The sequence below is a fragment of the Schistocerca nitens genome, chromosome 4 (genome assembly GCF_023898315.1).
Source record: "Schistocerca nitens isolate TAMUIC-IGC-003100 chromosome 4, iqSchNite1.1, whole genome shotgun sequence".
Taxonomy (NCBI): Eukaryota; Metazoa; Arthropoda; class Insecta; order Orthoptera; family Acrididae; genus Schistocerca; species Schistocerca nitens.
Window position 1 is genome coordinate 885,495,466 of NC_064617.1, and position 22,953 is coordinate 885,518,418.

Sequence of the window (22,953 nt, forward strand, 5' to 3'; positions counted from 1 at the left end):
GTGAGAGCACGGCTGAGTAAATCTAGAGCTGCCCTTTTGTTTAGCTATCTAACGCTAATTTTCTGGTGGCAGTTCCACACCATAGGTGTAACTACTGGAACACCAGGCACTCCTCCTCATTACTTTCAGGTACATACACGCCTTTGGAACAGAGGTAGAGTCGCTCGACGTGATGTTAGCCGACTGTAATCTTGGTGGTGGAAAAATTTACGTGTGCCGGCAAGAGGTGGGCGCACAGGCTTCCCGATCGTAAGCTCTTCCGCAAATATTCCGAATTAAAACGTAACCCTCACTACCTCTCTGAGGTGAACACCCCGGTGCTGTAGCGGAGGAGTGGCCTGCGTGTGGTAACTGCAGTTCCACCCTCGTTCCTTCCCAACCAACCAGTCGTCGACCTACCCAAACATCGAACCACACGTCCAGCAAATAAAGCGCCTCCGTACGAAAAAACACACCGACCCACCATCCCCACTTCCGCCCCTACATCTGACTGCCCCTTCCTACCTTTCTCCCTGACCTTCCCTCTTTAGCGTACTCCCCTCCGGCACCCTGCCTTCGTCTCTCCTTCCCCCTCGGCGTCCGTCTGCACCTCACCATCGCTCTCTCTCCCTCACCGTTTCCGTGCCTCTGACCGTCGTAAACAACGCGGACGCGATACTGCTCTGTCGCTCACCTTCCGCGCGCCTATCGGAAGAGACGGATGCGCCTGGACGTGGACGTGGGCGTCGCGGCGTCGGCGTCGGCAGCGCCCCCGGCGGGCACGGCGCCAAGCGTCGGCAGAGAGCCAGGCGCTGCGGAGCGGCCGCTCAGTCGCCTGCGCGCCGCCGCCCCGCCCCGACACGCAGACACTCCCGACCACACGAACCCGCCCCGCCCCGCCTCACCTCGGCTGGACTGCTCTTCCCTCGCGCGAAGACACACGACAGCGGGGTGACCGGACGCCAGCGATCCGAGAGCCGCGCCAGCCGCAGCCGGCAACTTGCATTCAGAAGGGGACCAATCCTGCGATGGGCGGCGCCGCGCGGGTCCCGGCCGCCACCGCCGCCTCCCCGCGCGCGGGCGGCGCGCAGCTGCGTGTGCGAGTGCGTGCGTGCGCGTGCGAGTGCGAACCGGCGGGCGAGTGGTGAGCGCCGGGCGAGTGCGCGGCCGCCATGTGATGCGCCGCGGCCACGGCCGGCCCCGCCGCTCTGAAGATGCCCGTCAGCACCGCCGCCGCCGCCGCCCCAGCCGCCGCCGCAGCAGCGCAGCACCCGCCGCCGCCGCCACACGCCGCCCCGGGCGCGCAGCCCGCCCTCAAGCGCTGCAGGCACTGCGAAGGTAAGCGCCGGGGCGGCCGCGCGGGCAGCCAGTGTGTGTCCGTGTACACTGTTGTGTCGTGTTTGTGTTGTCGTCGGTGCGAGGAGGGGAGGGCTTTACATTCCATCCGACGGACGGATCACCGTAGCGTCACGTTCCCCGAGACACGACGGGGACGTTTGAAGTTTTAACGCAGTCCAGTGACGACGAACTTCGCACCAATGGCTCTCCTCCCTTCCCGGCTAAATACTGCCGACGAAACGTTCCTCCAGAACCAGCGTTCGGTCCGTTTACGGCAGAGTTCAGCGCCATTGCGCTGTCTTCCGCTCATAGACACTATATTCCAGTAGTGACAACGGACACCTCATAAACTTTTAATCGCGTTACTTCATCGCAACACGTGTACGCGACTTTACAAATATCAAATATCTCCGTCTCAAAAATGCGCACCTGGAGATAGAACACACTTACACAGTAAGATACGAAATGCTACACAGTTGCTCTGTACGCAGTTCTCGTGGAACTGCTCAAATTGTGCGGAATCTAGGAGCGTTCCTATTTTACGGGTTCCATTCCATACGTCCCCCGTGTGATGCTACACCGACGCGAGAGTTAATTTGTTTGCTATTAACGAGGTACGAGCGGTGAAGGAGAGAACTAGGGTGCGCCCACTGTGTGTGTGTGTGTATGTGTGTGTGTGTGTGTGTGTGTGTGTGTGTGTGTGTGTGTGTGTGTGTGTTTTTCCGGGCACGTGACGTTTGCCGACTCCGCGCCTGAGACGAGAGCACGTGGCGCTCCCGGCTGGGCAGCCACGTACCAGGCTAGTGCTTTCCTGCAAGGGGCGGGCTGAAAACGTCCTGCCGTACACGATTCTGCGCGCTTGCGGAGAGGGCGAGGCAGATCAATGACTCACAACTGTTTCACACACTAATGTGATACAAATAAGTTATAGTGGTAAGATCTTATGGGACCAAACTCCTTAGGTCATCGGTTCCTAAGCTTACACGCTACTTAAGCTAAACTAACTTACGCTAAGGACAACACACACACCAATGCCCGAGGGAGGACTCGAACCTCCGGCGAGAGGAGCCGCGCGGGTCGTGACAAGATGCCCTAGACGTCGCGTCTACCCCGCGCGGCTGATACAATTATTTTCGAGACGAATTACCATAGAGGATGAGTTGCACGTAAAGCAAGTGCCAGGCTAGGATTAGTGGCTGGGGTACAAGCAAACGGCAGTCTTTCTGCTAAACGTATTTTGTACAACACGTTTGGACGGCCGCTACTCGAATACTGCTCAAGTATATGGGACTCACATCGGGCCGTATTAACGGAGCGTGTCGTGCGTATGCATGGAAAAGCAGTGGGAATGGTCACAAGCGTGTTTCACTGGAGAGAGAGTGTAACAGGAACGTTGAAAAACCCGCAGTGACAGAGACTCGAGAAGGATGCAGTACCGCTCGCAAGAACCTGTTCAGAAAAAGTGAAGAGCCTTAATTCAGTGCAGAAACTGCAAATTCCCGTCAGCCCCTAAGTGTCCGCGCCGCAGAGACGGTGCAGATAACGCCAAACTGATGACAGCACGCACGGAGGCCCTCAGAAGGTGGCTGCTTCGACGCTGCGGCTGCTGCACGTTTGTCGGTGACGCGCAGCGGAGTGCAGGCGTGGACAGGGGCCGCAGAGTCATTTTCCTCAACGTCGCTTTCTTATTTATCTTTCCATTATTCTCGCCACTGCAACTTTATGCACACGCGTCGAGGGCACAGCAGGAAAATGTTTGTTATTGTGGACCCTGTCTAGATTTAGCATTCAGCCGGGCCTCCAACAAGGTAATGGTGTGAACGTAAAAGCTTCTACGGACATGGTAGTCTAGTCCGTTACTGTTCGAATGTGAATTACAAAATTAATTAAAATTAAATGCTCACATTTTTCTATTTTATTCCTAGCCTGTTCACATTCGACCAGCACACGGCGATAAATAAGTAAGGCTCATCTATGCAGCCGACAGGCACTACGGGATAAGCGCTGGACTATGTCTTGACAAGCAGTTGATTAGTAAATGCTAAAATTCGGACATAGTAATTTAGTTGCAAATAAACTCACATTATCGTGAAATAGGGGAGATAGTGCCGCGGGCATGATACGTGAATTGGAGTGCAATCATTAAAACAAAGGCGTTTTTCGTTGCGACGGGATCTTCTCATGAAATTTCAATCACCAGTTTTCTCCTAAGATTGCGAAAACATTCTGTTGGCACCCACTTACATAGGGAGAAATGATCACCACAATAAAATAAATCAGGGCTCGCACAGAAAAGTTGAAGTGCCCGTTTTTCCCGCGCGCCGTTCGAGAGTGGAGCGGTAGAGAGACAGCTTGAAGGTGGTTCATTGAACCTTCTGCCAGGCACTTAATTGTGAGTAGCAGACTACATTTAGATGTTCAAGTAGATGTAGAAGTAGAACAATACATTTGTGTTTGGAATAATAGTATTGCAGTTGGTGACTTCTTGAGTGATCCAAGTTCAAAAATGGTTCAAATGGCTCTGAGCACTATGGGACTTAACATCTGAGGTCATCAGTCCCTTAGAACTTAGAACTACTTAAACCTAACTAACCAACAGACATCACACACATCCATGCCCGAGGTAGGATTCGAACCTGCGACCGTAACGGTCGCACGCTTCCAGTCTGAAGCGCCTAGAACCGCTTGGCCACACCGGCCGGCAGTGATCCAGGTGTTTAAGGTTTCGTTAGTATTCCATTCTTCGCGCACTTTGAGTAGAAAGGTCAAAGAGTGAGAATCAGAAGGCAAATAAGACCGAACATGAGTAGTAGTAATAGGAGGCGGAGGAGCACGATTAGAGTTGAAGGATCCGTCGAAGACAGTGTCATTAAACACGGCTCATAACCTGGGTTTCTGAATAGACGGCGAATGAAACAGGCCGTGGCGTTTCCGCCTGAAGTGGTTCACGTTAACCACGGATAAAACTGAAACTGACTGAACTCTGAACAGCGCATTACCTCTGATAGTATGTCGATCAGACTGCCACCTCCAGCCAGCCGTGTCTGATGTTCAGCGAAAACGGTTTGCTGCTGTTGTGTTCTGAGGTTCTACAAACGCTGGTTTGTCGCGTAGTTAGCACGCACGCTCTTCCCTTTCCCAACTGTCTTGTTGAGATTAGGTCATTTCTGTGCTGAATAGCGTCACTTCGGTCTTATACGGTCTTTCGTCTCATTCTTTGAGACTGGCTGGCCGTAACCGGTGTAAGCCCCAGCCGCCTTCAGCTATTTGCTGTCTGCCATTTCTTGTCTTTCCTGACAGGGTTATCCTTCCTCCACAGTGCTTCCCTACGAACAGTCCTGTTCGAGGTGAAATGCCCTTGCCTTCCAGGGACCTTCCAGTGGATTTTCCAAGTCAATTTAGCGTGAAAACCTATCCACGGTACAGCTTGATGTTTTTAACTTGTACCAATTACCAGAGGTGAAGAAAGCGGTAAGTTCCAAAAACTTTTACGACTAATGCCAAATAATACAGGGTGGCACAGATAAAAGTAGCGAGTGTTAAGTATGAAGGAAAAGCAGTGAAATTACAGAAACGAAGAGCTGAAATAGACTTACCATTTACACTCCTGGAAATTGAAATAAGAACACCGTGAATTCATTGTCCCAGGAAGGGGAAACTTTATTGACACATTCCTGGGGTCAGATACATCACATGATCACACTGACAGAACCACAGGCACATAGACACAGGCAACAGAGCATGCACAATGTCGGCACTAGTACAGTGTATATCCACCTTTCGCAGCAATGCAGGCTGCTATTCTCCCATGGAGACGATCGTAGAGATGCTGGATGTAGTCCTGTGGAACGGCTTGCCATGCCATTTCCACCTGGCGCCTCAGTTGGACCAGCGTTCGTGCTGGACGTGCAGACCGCGTGAGACGACGCTTCATCCAGTCCCAAACATGCTCAATGGGAGACAGATCCGGAGATCTTGCTGGCCAGGGTAGTTTGACTTACACCTTCTAGAGCACGTTGGGTGGCACGGGATACATGCGGACGTGCATTGTCCTGTTGGAACAGCAAGTTCCCTTGCCGGTCTAGGAATGGTAGAACGATGGGTTCGATGACGGTTTGGATGTACCGTGCACTATTCAGTGTCCCCTCGACGATCACCAGTGGTGTACGGCCAGTGTAGGAGATCGCTCCCCACACCATGATGCCGGGTGTTGGCCCTGTGTGCCTCGGTCGTATGCAGTCCTGATTGTGGCGCTCACCTGCACGGCGCCAAACACGCATACGACCATCATTGGCACCAAGGCAGAAGCGACTCTCATCGCTGAAGACGACACGTCTCCATTCGTCCCTCCATTCACGCCTGTCGCGACACCACTGGAGGCGGGCTGCACGATGTTGGGGCGTGAGCGGAAGACGGCCTAACGGTGTGCGGGACCGTAGCCCAGCTTCATGGAGATGGTTGCGAATGGTCCTCGCCGATACCCCAGGAGCACCAGTGTCCCTAATTTGCTGGGAAGTGGCGGTGCGGTCCCCTACGGCACTGCGTAGGATCCTACGGTCTTGGCGTGCATCCGTGCGTCGCTGCGGTCCGGTCCCAGGTCGACGGGCACGTGCACCTTCCGCCGACCACTGGCGACAACATCGATGTACTGTGGAGACCTCACGCCCCACGTGTTGAGCAATTCGGCGGTACGTCCACCCGGCCTCCCGCATGCCCACTATACGCCCTCGCTCAAAGTCCGTCAACTGCACATACGGTTCACGTCCACGCTGTCGCGGCATGCTACCAGTGTTAAAGACTGCGATGGAGCTCCGTATGCCACGGCAAACTGGCTGACACTGACGGCGGCGGTGCACAAATGCTGCGCAGCTAGCGCCATTCGACGGCCAACACCGCGGTTCCTGGTGTGTCCGCTGTGCCGTGCGTGTGATCATTGCTTGTACAGCCCTCTCGCAGTGTCCGGAGCAAGTATGGTGGGTCTGACACACCGGTGTCAATGTGTTCTTTTTTCCATTTCCAGGAGTGTATTTAGGATGAAAAATACAGTGAAAAGTACATTTATAGAGGATGTTTAAAGTGACCCCATGCATGTCTAAGCATATTCGGATACACATGGCGTAAATTTCGGATATCATTGGCGGCAACTTCACGGTTGATGTTGTGTTTCAGTCCCTGGATAGTGTGCGGATTTGTTTCATAGACCTTGCTTTTCAAGTGTGTCCACAGGAAAAAATCACATGATGTTAGATTTGGTGAATGTGATGGCTATGAATGTTTGCTGACAGTTCATCAGTGAAGACATCGTGGACTCGTTCCAGGGATACCTTGGACATGCGGCATGTTGCCCCATCTTGCTAAAAGAAGCGGATTTGTCTTTTATATTCAGTGATTTGAATACAAAATGTACCAGAAATTTCAAATATGCAACCATCTTCAGGGCAGTGTCGAAAATTATCGGTCCAACGATGCGCGTTCCTGTTACATAGCACCAAACGGCGATCTTTTCATCATGGAGTGGTTCCTAGTACACCGTGTTAGGCTTCTCCGTTGCCCAGTACCTCGTGTCAATTCACATGACCGAACATGCTTTATCGCTCATGACACAATACAAAGAATCTAACAAACCATCGTTGATGTTATTCAGAAGCCACGTGCAGTAATCTTTACACGTTTCTGACTGTCATCGTCCCATAATTGCTGCTTATGAGTTACAAGATGGGGCTTCAGATTAAGACTTCTCAATATCTGCTGGCAACTCCTCCTACTTACACTCGACCGTTGAACCAATTTACGTGTAGGTTTCTTTGGGGTCTGAATAATTCTGCGGCGTCTCGATAATTTCTGATGTGCGAACTGAAGGAATTCTTTCTCTTTTGCATTTTGCACAGATCCGTTGGTGTGCCAATTTTCATACAGACTCTGTATGGCTCTCTTTGCTGGCAGTCCTTAATCCTGATACCTGACCGCGAAAATTTCGCGATTTTCCTTAATCGGACATGTTTCCAGATATGCTTCCAAAGTTTCAATTCTTTCTTCGTCGAGAAAGTCACTTTGCAGACCGCAAAGAGAAACGTTTAGCTTGACTGACGAAACGAACTGAAATTGTGACAGGAGAATGCTAACAATCGATTATTGTATTGTCCATTGTTGTACCTATGAACTCTATTTCAGAAGTCGAAATGTTGTATTCACATCCAAAGGGGAGGCGGGCTACTTTGAACTGCGCCATTAAGGTGTGAACGAGTAAAACAAAAAACAAAAAATTTATCAGCAAACCATTTATGATAGAGAGGTACTGTTTTGAAACGCAAAATGTAACCACAGTACGTGGTTTTTGGAGCGTGATGTGTGCTATCGTAAGTCTGCGATCGAGTTTTAAATCTCTAGAAGGGAGCGGAATCCCGCATCACGGGGCAGGGCACAGTGGCGTGTTGGCTCACTCCTCAGCACGATTGTTCCCTCACGTCTCGAACGCTGACAGAAGCTAAACATCAGCACCGCAAGAGAAACAGTTTAACGTCCTTGATATCTGGGTATTAGACGCGCACATTCTGGAGCTGAGAGCGCTTGACGCAAGTGGCTGTAGCGAAGCCGGAAATGTGTGTGTGTGTGTGTGTGTGTGTGTGTGTGTGTGTGAGAGAGAGAGAGAGAGAGAGAGAGAGAGAGAGAGAGAGAGAGAGAGAGAGGGGGGGGGGAGGGCGGCAGTATTTTGGACCGCCTGCCGGGGGCGGCAGGGGCGTAATTGAAGGCCATGTGGCGTGGCTGGCTAGCCAGGCCAGAGCCAGAGCCGTGCGGCGTGCCCTGCGCGGCGCACGGCGCTGCTAGGAAGGAATTTAGCGCCGGCGTTGCCACGTCTGCGGCCGCTGGACGCCGGCCAAGAATAAGACGGCGGCGGCGGCGCTGGTGCGGGAGTCGGGACGCCTCTGCCGCTGCACCTGTCTGCCGCAGGACCCCGACTGCGGACAATTCCTGCTTCAAATCCAACTCGCTGAGGTTGCGCCGTAGTTTGCGTCACTGACCGATGGCGCAGAGACGCAGAAATCGTAACGTGTAGTGTTACCACTTGTAAGGTGCCTCTTACGCGAGGAAGACATTTTTACTAGTTTTAATAAATTATTGTCTCTTATTGATGTATTCACGATAGTTAGGAAGTACTGTAGTCCGTAGCCGGCCATGAGTCGGAGAGCATTTCCCACGCTGGCTGGCTAGATGACGAAGCGACCATATGTCGCGCGTAGTGGGGTGGGGCTCGGCGCTGGACCGTAGCGACAAGCGTCAGCCTGGGAAATATACATGACGGGAAGTACCGCCATCTTGGCGCCAAAGTCACCGATTTTGTTTATATATGTTTAATAATTAAAGTGATTTATGACAACATGAATACTAAGAGGAGCCTCTGGATGTTTAAAACTATTTACCATAATTTTGCCTCGTTAAAATTCACACCCGTTCATTAACAAATGCATATCTTAGTAAGTACGAACTTGATCGGAAATCCACGAACTGTGACGAAACTGGTAACAGATACGAACTGCGCGCCAAAGTCGGCGGTCGGCGTTAAGAGCTCTTCCTGTCTTGTTCGATGGTAGCCATGCTCTCGGTTACGAGTAGTTTGTGACATGAGTGTTTCATTATTGATCTAATAGGAATAAAAGTGATATTACGGCATTCTGAATATTAATTTCGAGTAAATAGATACCCCAAAGTTGATCGACAGCAATTTCAGATAATTAGCTTCCACCGACAGAGACATCCAATGCGCCAATGAAGAATCTGCACGGGACGACATTTACGAGAGCTGCACCGCGCACAGGTAGGAGGAAATCCGACGGAACGACCCACCAAGGCGGACCAAGGAAGGTCCGACTTACACTCGCAAATTCCGGGTGGAAATGCTGACCAGTTATACTGTACGTCACGTATACCACCCTCTACGGACTCGCGGCTAAGCTAAATAATAATAGCATCAGTTTAGAAGCGAGCGGATCTTGCACACTGGATGAAATGACAGACTCTTACTCTACCACTGCGTCGACGGGAGGACGAGAATGCATTTATGTCAGATCACTTACACCGCTTAAATCGAGAGGTGACCTCAGTAACGCAAGTGAAGACAAACACGTGGGTATATCAGCAGAGATTGACATCAACAATAAGTTAATTCTTTTATGTATGTATCGATTACCTGATGCTAGTGTGGATACTTGACAAAAGTTGTAGATAAAAATCTCGAGTGCAAAAATCCATATTACTTTGTGTTGAGACATATACGCAATTACAAACTTCAGTGTAAAATCTGTGACACCTTCATACACATCGTTCACTGTTTTCGCACGCCCGGGTTGGCCAACAGCGCACCAAGGGTAACTTGAGTAACAGCATTGGTAAACGACTATATGGCTGCCACAAATATGGACACACATAAGTTTGACGTAGCTGTAAAAATAGCCTCGAATCTCACGCCATTCTTGCCAAATAATAACAGTAAAATCATGTGTGTAAAGAAAATTACTGTTGTATTTTACGGACTGTGAGGCGCACTTTTTTCTTCGAAAAATTTCCTCCAAAATTCTGATGCGTCTTATACTCGAAATTAATTTAAAAGTGCCCAGTGTTTGATGTAAAAGCTACGCCAGTCTTAAAACTGACAGTAAATTCGATGCCGCGGGAAACCTATCTCTGTCTGGCAACACTGCATTCAACTGGCAGCGGCAGTGCAGCAGTGTGACGAACATGAGTTGGGGGGTTTCACAAGCTTGCTAACAGTCTCCCTTTCGCCCCGCCATCACAAACCCAGGAAATAGTCTAGCCTATGATGTGTCGTTGCAGTCTACAGTGTCAGTGAACGTGAATTGAAAGTGATTTATGTTATCGGTAACAGTACAGTATTTTTGTTACTAGCGAGTTTCACAATGGAAAAAAATGAAAGGTATTCGTATGATGCGCGCTATAAATTGAAAGTAATAAGATATGCGGGTGAGCGTGGCAACAGAGCAGCTGAGCGGCACTTCGGCCCTCCTCCAACAGAAAAACCATTCGCGATCGGTGCGCTAGTAAAGAAGGAATGAAAAAGTGAGGAAGACTAAATGTGCAAATAGAGGACTGAATGCGAAATGGACAAAACTGGAAGATTATAATTGAAATGGATTCAAGGACTCCGCCAAAATGGCATTAGAATTAATACAAAAATGATCCAAATACACGCTCGTAAGCTAGCGCTACAGCGGAACTTGACAGACGTTAAGTGTCGAGGTGGTTGGTGCTACAGGCTTATGAAGGTCATGAACTTAACATGCGAACCAAAACCAAAAAATGACAGAAAATGCCATAAGAGTATGAAGAGCAAATATTATCTTTCCATCGCTTTATTATTCAACGTCGAAAGAAAACCAGTGTGGAACTAAGCCACACAGCGAATATGGACCAAACTACTCGTGACATTTGATGTGCCGAATTCAAATGGTTCTGAGCACTATGGGACTTAACTTCTGAGGTCATCAGTTCCCTAGAACTTAGAACTACTTAAACCTAACTAACCTAAGGACATCACACACATCCATGCCCGAGGAAAGATTCGAACCTGCGACCGTAGCGGTCCCGCGGTTCCAGACTGTAGCGCCTAGAACCGCTCGGCCAACCCGGCCGGCGACATGCCGAGCAACAGAACTGTTGCCACGAAAGGTGCTACAACTGTAACTGTGAAAACAAGCAGACATGAAGAAATGCACTACACTGTTGTCCTTTCATGTTGCGCTGTCGGTACTAAACTTAATCCAGTGATACTTCTCAAGTGCAAAACAGTGTCAAAACCTTCTGAAATACCGCCAGGCGTTTTTGTTCACGTACATGACAAGAGTTGGATGGATGAGGCTAGTATGAAATTATGGATCAACAGAGTGTGGAAGAAAATGAAAGGTGCTTCATTGAAGAAGAGTTCTCTTCTTATACTAGATCAGTCTTGCAGTCATGTGAAAAATTCTGTGAAAGAGAAATTGAAACATGGAAATATAGAGCTTGCTGTTATTCCAGGAGGACTTTACAATAGCAACATCTTGATGTCTCGATAAATGAATCATTTAAAATGTATGTAAGACAGGAATGGAAGAAGTGGGTGATGGATGAAACCCAACGTGAATTCACGCCGAAGGGAGCTTTAAAACGACCTACAATCAAATAAGCGTGTCAGTGGATAAAACTGTCGTCGTCTAGAGTGAGAAAAGACATTGTTGTTAAATCTTTCAACAACAGTGACATAAGCAACGCACTCGATAGCAGCGAAGATCATCTTATACATGAAGAGGAACATGGAGAATGTTCAGATGACGCTTTTTAGGGATTTTAAAGATCAGTTCCGTTCTATAAACGAAGAATTTTTTAGTTTGGTTTTGCAGTCTAATAATAAAAATGGTAAAAATGTTATTTTTTAAAAACTGCTTAAGAATTAGGGTACGTCTTATAGTGCCGTAGCGTCCACAGTCTATAAAATACGGTAAATTGCTCGTGTATAAAGACGTTTTTCAAGAGAACTTGCAAACCAAAGTTATGATGTTTGCAGAAATCAATATAAATTCGAAATCTGTAATTTCTAAACATTATTTAGAATGAATTTCGAAAATACAATTCAGAAAGTAGGCATATCAGTAGCAATGTCTCAAAAAAAGCTAACGGGTGACAGAAGGTTTTAGAAAGTCCTCCCCGTGACGTATGTACCTCAAATTCATAATAAGCAAGAGTTTTTAATTTTCACCGTAAGTGGGAAAGTATTTACAGGAAGGTACTGATTACTAAAAAAAGTCATCTAGGGATAAAACAACATACAATGTACAGAATGAAAGCAAAGCAGTCTGAGATGCGATGGAAAAGGAAAGAGAGACACAAACAAAAGAATAATAACGTACACGTACAGGGTAGAAATAAATTTTAATAAATGATCCTCACCGTGTAGTAATCTTGGTAAACGAAGTTTTTTTTTCGGGCGTTGCAGAGCAATTACAACAAAAATAACCAAAAAGAGGTTTAACGCCAGGAAATAATTATGCACTAAGTAGAATGATGTAACTCCCAACCATGCGTTGTATCATTAAAACTATACAAAGATTAAAAGTAAGCTGAGGACAGGCAACCTTAACACACGTAAGAAATGATTCATTCTCATCCCGGAAGTTGATTTGGGTGGTGATTGTCTAAACACTGCCCGGACCTTGCAGATGTCGAAGGTCGTCCGCTTCTTTTCTCCTTTTCAGTTCTACCAGTGTCTAAAAAATTACAATTCTCTTCCTGTAAGTTGCTCCGAACCTTCGATGCACTGTGATTGGAGGTTTCGAAACAGCCGACCACCCTGTAAGCTCTGCCGAGCGGCTGGGTGAATTCCTCACGACGGCCGGCCTGGGTGAGGCGATGCGGACTGCTGTGGAGTGAGTGTGGCGTCGTGTTGCAAGTGCTGGGAGGCGAGGCCTGAGAGAGCGCTGTGCGGGCAGCGGGGCCGCAGGGGCAGCGGCGGCGCCGGCGACACCGGGTTCGCAGGCTGTCTAACATAGCGCCACGAGTTCGCTCTGATTAGATTAGATTAGTACTAGTTCCATAGATCATGAATACGACACTTCGTAATGATATGGAACGTGTCAGGTTAATAAAAGGTGTCTTTTGTGGCGGCGTTCGTAGCGACAAACAATTCGCTGTAGAAACGGCTTACGAAGTCACCGCCACACTTAATAGCGGGCCGACCGGTCCGCTGGAACAGTGAACAGAAAGATGAAAACCCAAACACTCTGATTAAATAAAAGTCGGTACTTATCTTTATTAACGAAGATACAGGAACACAGTAGTGAACTCCGTGTCTACAGAAATCTGTCTAGTTCGAGTCGGAGCGGCTAGGTCAGCGTCGGCTGACGACAAACAACAACTCTGCTGCGATGAACACACAACTGACTAGCAAGTACACAATTCGGTGGCGAGTATACAACTGAGCGGCGAATACAGAACTGTCCTAGCGCTCGCGACTCCAGCGCTTAAGAAGCCAGAAGCCAGCGGTGGCGCGCGCAGACTTGCGGCGATTTCCTCTCTCGCTGGCGCTGCTTATGCGGACGGCGTCCGGACTTTGATGCTGCCAACCTTTTGGCAGCGGGCTCGGGTGGCATTACTGGCTAGGATATAACACTCCTCCCCCCAAATCGCCGCACCGTCGTTGAATAATGACGTGGCGAGCGTCGACGGCGGGGGAGGGGTCTGGCCGCAGGCGTAGCAGAAGAGACCGGGGCGGAGACTGTTGTCGGTGGCAGTCCCCGGTCCGCACCCCAGCATTGGCTGCGCGGGGCCTCGGGAAACACCGACTGAAAACCGAGGTCAGGGTGCACGCCTGTGACCACGGGCGCAGCTTCTGGTACTGGACGCGACGGGGCGTCGGGACCCACGAAGAGAGCCAGCGTCTCCTGACGCTGCGTCGACGGCTGCCGAGTGGGCGCCGGACAAGGCGCTGCGGTGTCAGACTCCTTGGGGGTGCCCAAGGAAAGCGGCTGCAGGACAGGCTGCACAGCCACCGCTTGGGAAGGCGGCCCGGCTGAGGGGTCGACGTCCATCAGCTCCGAAGGCGGTGGCGACTGAAGAGGGACCGCAGGCGCCGGAGCGACCACCTGGGGCGCTCCCGGATGAAGCTGCGCGGGAGGCATCAACGGGACGGGCTGTCGGCGTGGTAGCGGCGACGGCTGCTGCTGCTGCCCTGGGGGCGGCAGCGAAGTCGGAAGGCGCGGCTGGAACCCGCCGCGGACCAAATCTGTGGACAAAGAACGAGCGGCAGAATCCGGGCGGCCAGCGCGGCGCAACTGGTTCTGATGCCTCCTGTGCACCCCAGTAGCACCTTGAACAGTATAAAAACCGCGACCCTGGACACTTATCACGGTACCACGTCCCCAACGACGGCGACCGTGGTAAACTCTGAAAAAAACGGCGTCGTTGCGCTGAAAACGCGTGCGATGCTCAGAAGCGGCGGGTCGATCCGGGGGGTGCAACAACCGTAGTAGGGTGGGATGACGACGGCCGTGGAGAAGCTCCGCAGGCGAAGGGCCGTCGCGTACCGTGGTCCGGTACGACGACAGGAACGTGATGAGGGCCTGCTGACGAGAGTGCGTAGCACGAAGGCGGTCCATATGATCCTTGAATGTGCGTACAAAACGTTCCGCTGCGCCATTCGATTGAGGGTGGAACGGCGGAGTAAGAACATGGCGAATGCCATTGGCAGAACAAAAACTTTCAAATTCAGCAGAGGTAAATTGTGGACCATTGTCAGACACTAAAACTTCTGGAAGACCCTCAATACAAAAAATTGAAGTTAACGCCTGTATAGTTTGTGCAGACGTTGTAGACTGCCTGGGCACAACAAACGGAAAATTACTAAATGCATCTATCACGATGAGCCAACGAGAATTCCAATATGGACCAGCGAAATCAATATGTACTCGCTGCCAGGGACCGGCAGGGCGTGCCCACTCAAAATAGCGTTGAGGCGGAGCAGCTTGGTGTTCGGCACACGTCGAACAATCTGTAGACATCTGCGTAATCTGCTTATCAATACCGATCCATGTACAATGACGGCGGGCAAGCTGCTTGGTGCGGACCACTCCCCAATGACCTTGATGCAACAAGTCGAGGACCTTGGATTGGAGCACTTGGGGAACCACTACACGAAGCTGGTCATTCTCGGTGCGTAACAGCAAAACTCCGTGCGAAACAGACAACAGATGACGTTGCGGATAATAGCGACGAACCACAGGATCCGATATGTCCTTTGCCTTGGACGGCCAACCACGTTGAACAAAACGTAATAGTAAACTCAGATGAGGATCCGTAGCTCTCACGTGCCACCTGACGATAATCAATCGGAAAATCCCGGAGGGATTGATGCTCATCGGCGTCAATCTGATGGCAAGAGTCGTCAGAGGAATCGAAGACATCACCCGTAGCAATCGGCAATCTAGAAAGCGCGTCAGCGTTTGCATGCTGAGCTGTAGGGCGATACAGTATCTCATACTGGTATTGTGATAACAAAAGAGCCCAACGTTGTAGTCTCTGAGCTGTCCGCTGAGGAACTGGTTTAGACGGATGAAACAGTGACGTCAGGGGCTTGTGATCTGTTACTAAATAGAATGGTCTACCATAGAGGTAGTGATGGAATTTTGTGACACCGAACACAATAGCCAACGCTTCCTTGTCCAATTGGCTATAATTACACTGAGCTTTGTTTAGCAATTTAGATGCGAACGCAATAGGACGTTCGGTGTTACCGACTCGGTGAGACAACACAGCACCGAGGCCGAAAGAAGAGGCATCACAAGCTAACACCAGAGGCTTGTTAGGGTCGTAATGGACCAGACAACGATCATTCAATAAAGCCTCTTTAAGCTGCTGAAAGGCTGATTGGCAATCAGCTGACCACACAAACGGAACATTCTTACGGCGGAGACGATGCAACGGTGCAGCAATCTGTGATGCATTAGGTATAAACCTAATATAATATGTCAATTTGCCAAGAACTGCTTGCAATTCATGCAGATTGCGAGGAACGGGCAAATCACGAATAGCTGCTAAATGTGACTGGAAGGGATGAATGCCTTGAGCATTAATAACATGTCCCAGATACTCCATCTCCGTAAGGAAAAATGAACATTTATCGATGTTGCAACGGAGGCCTGCCTGAGACAACACTGTAAACAAACACTCCAAATTACGGAAATGTTCAGCAGGCGTCCGACCGGACACAACAATATCGTCTAAATAGTTGCAACACGATGGCACATTAGCCAGAAGTTGTGACAAAAAACGCTGAAAAACAGCTGGAGCTGACGCACAACCAAAAGGCAAACGCAGAAAACGGAACAACCCCAACGACGTGTTTATGACAAAATACTGTTGTGATTGCTCGTCGAGGGGCAATTGCAAATATGCTTCACGGAGATCAATTTTGGAAAAGAAACGAGCTTCCCCTAACTTATCCATCAGCTCGTCCGGTCTAGGCAAAGGGAAAGAATCAATGACAGTCTGAGGATTAACTGTCGACTTAAAATCAGCACACAAACGTAACTTGCCAGACGGTTTCTTTATAATAACTAAGGGAGAAGCCCACTGGCTCGCTGAAACGGGTTGAATAACACCGTTGTTTTGCCAACGACGAAGTTCATCTGCTACAGGTGCCCGGAGGGCGTGAGGCACTGGACGAGCACGAAAAAATCGAGGCTGAGCATTATCTTTTAACGTAATATGAGCGGCAAAGTTCGCAGCACAACCTAGTTCGTCTTTAAATATGTCACTGTATTGTTTACACAAATCGGTTATGCTGTCTTGAGGAACAACAACAGAATCAATTTGCAACACATTGTCTTGGATAGACAGGCCAAACAAGTCAAAACAGTCTAATCCGAAAATGTTTACACTGTCTGTAGCGTGGAGCACTGTGAATGAAACTGCTTTTGTATTGCCACGGAATGTGGCTGGCACGCTACATACACCTAACACAGGAATTTGTTCTCCACTATAAGTAGCCAAAGAATGTTTTGCCGCTGAAAGTTTAGGGCGGCCGATAGCCGCATACGTAGCACTATTTATGAGAGTCACAGACGCACCAGTGTCTAATTGAAAATTGAAGGTCTTATCCTGGATGCGTAGCTTCACAAATAGTTTATTACACTGTCTCTGGATCGGTGCAGCGGAGGCGGAAGACACAAAATCAGCGCGTTTAGCGCGTGTTCGCTGCTTACGACAACTCGTGGGTTGGGCGGGTGGAACAACAACTCCCGCTTCACTTGCAGTCTGTACATTACTTTTTACAGCGTTTGAATTACGCTTGGGTCGCATAGCAGAGGGCTGGGTGGGTGGCTTATTGCGAACAAGTTTATTACCCACACGAACCGTGGAAGAGTCTTTAAACGCGACCTTCTGGGCGGGCTGGCTTTGAAGAACATGAATATCCATGGGCTGCGCAGCACTAGAATTGTTCTTGCGTTTACGCAAACAAACAGTCTGGATGTGTCCTTTCCTTTGACAAAAGTGACAAACCGCGTTTCTTAACGGGCAACGTTCACGAGGATGAGCAAGAACACACTTAGGGCAAGACTTAACTCTATCATTTTGCACACGCGGCTGACGAATGTGTTTAACATGACGCGGCCGGCTAGTGTTTACAGTCTGCCGGTGGGGCCGCGGGCGTGACATAACTTGCCTAGCACGGGCAATTTGAGAAATACATGGCTGATCTAACTCACGCTCAGCATAGTCAAAAGTATCTTGTGCTTCAATGATGTTCATCACAGTCTCTAATGACGGGTCAGGCAACTTTAAGATAGCAGCACGAATACGAGAATCTGCAATGTTTTGAGTAAAAGCGTCTCGTAACATGACATCACTGTAGGAAGCTCCACACACACAATTAAATCGGCACTGACGGGTGAGGCCCCGTAAATCTGTTAACCACTGTTTATTAGATTGATGTGGCAGTTTCTTTAATCTGAAGAACTTGAATCTGGCTGCTGCCACATGAACTCGCGACTCGAAATACTCAGCAAGCTTGTTAACAACAACGTCATAGTCTAAAGCTTCTGGCTTGGATTCCGGGAACAACTTACAAAGTAGTCGATAGACTTCCACGCCTGCAGTGGAAATTAAATAAAGCTGCCGCTCAGTACCCGTGATTTTGTAGACTGTCATGTGCGCCTGCAACTGCGCGAAATATTCTCGCCATTCTTCTCTTGATGCATCAAAAGCACGGAAAGGCGGTGCTGCCTGTGCTTGTTCCTCTTGTGTTGGAGGATTAGCCGCTTGTTTGGCGATTGCTTCCACCAGACTTTGTATTTGCTGACTCTGTAACAAGATCAACTGTTGTAATTCGGCAGACATAGTGAACACAAATTAAACCAGCCCCCAAAATTTTATCGCTATAATTAGTATAACCAGAAACAAGTTGAACCAGCCCTGCACACGAGTTCGGAAGCCCTCGTCGCCAGTTTTGTGGCGGCGTTCGTAGCGACGAACAATTCGCTGTAGAAACGACTTACGAAGTCACCGCCACACTTTTAATAGCGGGCCGACCGGTCCGCTGTAACAGTGAACAGAAAGATGAAAACCCAAACACTCTGATTAAATAAAAGTCGGTACTTATCTTTATTAACGAAGATACAGGAACACAGTAGTGAACTCCGTGTCTACAGAAATCTGTCTAGTTCGAGTCGGAGCGGCTAGGTCAGCGTCGGCTGACGACAAACAACAACTCTGCTGCGATGAACACACAACTGACTAGCAAGTACACAATTCGGTGGCGAGTATACAACTGAGCGGCGAATACAGAACTGTCCTAGCGCTCGCGACTCCAGCGCTTAAGAAGCCAGAAGCCAGCGGTGGCGCGCGCAGACTTGCGGCGATTTCCTCTCTCGCTGGCGCTGCTTATGCGGACGGCGTCCGGACTTTGATGCTGCCAACCTTTTGGCAGCGGGCTCGGGTGGCATTACTGGCTAGGATATAACAGTGTCCATACAAGATATTACATTAGACAAAATATTACATGACACTCAATTTTTTTTTCTCCAGTACTTTTTTTCCAGTACTTAGCTACAAATGCGCATGTTTAATAAAACAAGACCCGGTCCGTAGTAGGTTTTAATGTAGACGACCTTTATTTAAATCGTGCGATAGGCTAATTTCGACGACTTGTCATTTTCAAACACATGTAATGTTAGACACGTGCTTGAAAACGACAAGTCGTCGAGAATACAACTTACTACTGCCCGCTATTTCTTGTATTAAGCATTTAGAAGCTGTGGATTCCTACAAAGTAAATTGAAGACAGACGTGCTAAGGTCGGTGACATTTGTGTCGTACTTACGATAAAAGCTCCAGCATTTCATAAACTTACGCATGAACGAGACCAGAAAAGCTGCCAGTCACTGTCGTATTAAGTCAGTTGTCGTGATTTTATGAAACTGATACATTACCCGAATTAAAGAAGACTCGGGTACTGAATGTGTTGCTCGGTATCTGTGAGAGCGCAAGTGAAACTGTGTACGTGTCACGCTGACGTACTACGCGACGAAGAGCGACAGGCAGCGAGGCAGCAGCATCCGTCCCAGCGGAAGTGTCCGTCACTCCGACGTACGCACTCACGCACGCACGCGCTCTGTCAGAGTCGCGGAAGGCTCCCGGCGTTAGTGGAAGGGAGCGGCGACGTGTGGTGGGCGCCCGGCGTGGGGCTGTGCGCTAGCGTGGAACGGCGGCGAGCTGGCGGCGCTCCTGTCCACACGGGGATACAGGTATACCTGGGGCTGTTCCAGACCGCGCCGTTCGTAAACGCATTTCAAACCTGAAATCACGACACGACCAGCAGCTTGGATAACAAAAATTCTTTATTGTAATTCCGTCACACTTAGGTTTCACTATGCTGGCGACTAGTTCCCAACTACCAAGTTCAATTTCAAGCCAGGCCTATTAAAGCTAAAATACAAACACAGCAAATAAAAACTATAGTACTGTAATTGTTCACTGAATTGTAACATATCTGCAGTTGTAGTGCTTCGTTAGCCGACATTTAATTCGCACACAGGTAATATACGCTTAATACATACTCACATGGAAAGTCAAACCAATCTCGCAATGTATATCTATTGGTAAAGTGCAGCTGAACTAGACTAAGGACTAGCGCCAAAGACTGTATAGCGTACGTTGGTAGAGTCTCTCTTAGTTTCCGCTCTCATGCCAATAGCCAGTGGCTCGTCGCATTTCAGATGCAAATTGTCCGTGCGCATATCTATGCAGCGCGTCGTACGTATAAAAAACAGCTATGCAACATTCGTATTAACCAGTCCGCCTTAACACAATTTCGACTACATAATTTACACTAACATTTACTATCACTAACAATACGTTCGTTAAAATAACAAACATAGAATTCAGTGTTAAAATCCTCAGAGAGGAATAACACAAATAAAAATAAAACAAGTTTGACGTATGTGTCAATAACACTGGCCTACTGCAGCCATTGTCGGTGGTACAGCGGCTTCCTTTTCATACGGCGACCTATGTCCAAGTCATGGGACGTTCATTTAACAAAAAACAAAGATGAGTCAGGCATATAACATGTCCTGTGTCATAAACAGTACGCTGCAAGTGAGGATGAGCTACGTCATCAAATAATAAAGTACACATCCGAGTTGTACTCAAGTTACCTTAATCTGCTGCCATGCGACCATACACCGCGTAGATTAACCAGTAACACATTTCACAAAAAGCAGAATACAAAAAGTCATAAAATGACAGTACGTAGCCTGGCAGAGTATTTTCTGTAATCCACTGTGATGCGACCAGTTCAAGTTCTGTGCATAGAGATCACAGCAGACTTGTAACTGTTTATTCAAAAGACTCATTCACACACTTTATGCATTGTATAACTAAGAAATAATGCTTCCAGTGCATCACGCGACTGCATCTGCCCTAGAACAAGGAACAAAACTGCAGAGCATAGTACAGTTCAAAACTGGGCAGCCACCACGCGCGCCGCTGTATAGCACGTCACAGTGACATTTTACAGAGCCGACAGCTGGCCTGACAGCGTACAGTAGTGCCACCCTGATATTCAAGTATCCGGTTGAGACCTTGATGTGACAAATGGATGTAACAATTTCATTTTCTATTCGGAAAATTGCAGCCACAGGTACACATCGAGCGCTATGGCACATTGGCACGTGATATCGTAACCATGTGTACAGTGTGTAAACTTTTAGATGGCAGACCTCTCCCTAGTCCTAAATCGGTAGAAGTCTGTAAACGTCGGGAGGCTTCCCTAGGCACGCAGTTTCGACTGCTGCCAACATTACGTAGCTGACTGTTGTACAAGGCAGCCATTGTCGTCTGCTTCGATATTGTTTTGCGCTGTACTGTTCTGCGTGTTTTTATTGTGCAGTTGTGCTAAACATTATCAAATGAGTGAAGAGGCAGTTGCTGGCCCATCTCGGGAGTCGCCAACAACCCCTACCGGTAGGCCTACGGTTAGAAGGAAACCAGTATTACGTAGAGATGCTCGCAAAATACAAACATATATATATATATATATATATATATATATATATATATATATATATATATATATATAATAGAGGGAAACATTCCACGTAGGAAAAATATATCTAAAAACAAAGATGATGTGACTTACCAAATGAAAGTGCTGGCAGGTCGACAGACACACAAACATACACACAAAATTCTAGCTTTCGCAACCAACGGTTGCTTCGTCAGGAAAGAGGGAAGGAGAGGGAAAGACGAAAGGAAGTGGGTTTTAAGGGAGAGGGTAAGGAGTCAATCCAATCCCGGGAGCGGAAAGACTTACCTTAGGGGGAAAAAAGGACAGGTATACACTCGGCACACACACCCATATTCAGCCACACATACACATACACATACACAGACACAAGCAGACATTTGTAAAGGCAAAGAGATTCGGCAGAGATGTCAGGCGAGGCGGAAGTACAGAGGCAAAGATACATGACGATTTCAGTTTTGTTTACGAACAACATTTAAAGCGAGTTTTACTTCCAAGCCTTTCGTCTGCTTTCGTGTAAGCATGACGCGCAATTTGTAGTGCCAGCACTGCAACTGGTAGGCGTGCCTTATCGTCCCCCCCCCTCCCCTCCCCTCCCCAACGGCTCCTCTCCCCTCACCAGCCAATGCTTGCTTCCTCCTCTCCCCGCACTCCCCCCACAACTCTGCCCTCTTACAGTTAACACACTGCACATTACAGTCGTAGGTTGTATACGTTACACTGACAAATAATGCGCCCATTACAACTACATGGTGTCGGTGGTGTCATGAACGTGTACCGACACCCATAACATCATTAGGGAACAGGATGCTGACACGAACGAAGAATATCATCAAATCCGCATTTCTTGACCACTGGGTGACAGACTGTTCTGCTCATAACATTAACGTATGAATTATTCAGTTGATAAACCTTGTTTCACTGCCGGCCACGCAAGTTGTTGGTTCGTAGTTGTCGCCGAAACCAGTTTGCGGTGAATAGACATCGTGGCTGCATCGAGGCGGACCAACAGATCCCGTATTGTTTTCGTGCGAACGTGGATCAGTAAGCAGAAGATATTAACTGTATAGCGATCTGCATCACGGTTTCCAAAACTGTGTTTCGCTGGAATTTAAGCAAGTCCTCCGTGAAAAACTAATAATAACATGGTGGTTTTTCTGGCATTTGACGATTTTAATTTCTTAAAATTTTGTGATTTCTATATTATTTATTACTTATGGTTTAAAATTGAAGTTAATATAACACGATTTTCTCTTTTTTATAATTTTATCAACCTTCGAAAGAAACAAGGATTTCCATTATAATACCTGGATTCTCAGTGTTCCGTCAGAGGGAAAGTTGGGAACTTGTGATCTACATTCAACTCAACAATGAACAAGACACACAGCGGTGACATTTTCTTCACATTTATTCGTACATTAACCCCTTTCTAAAAACTATGACGGGTCGTAATAATTACCTAAACAACAGCTACTTTTTTACATTATAATCTAGTTGTTTATTATATGTCTTTAATATTAGGTATATTATTACATTAGCAGTAGATTTCTGCGTCTTAGCACGTCCTT

General features: G+C 48.3%; 1 protein-coding gene across 1 annotated transcript in view; it reads left to right on the forward strand.

Moving 5' to 3' along the window:
* Positions 1–1,229: 1,229 nt before the first annotated feature.
* Positions 1,230–22,953, forward strand: part of LOC126253414 (uncharacterized) — a gene marked incomplete at both ends in the record, with an annotated part of 228,389 nt that continues 206,665 nt past the window's right edge. The window contains one exon of the mRNA XM_049954724.1: positions 1,230–1,317. Coding sequence (XP_049810681.1) covers positions 1,230–1,317 — 88 coding nt within the window. The remainder of the gene's footprint in view (positions 1,318–22,953) is intronic.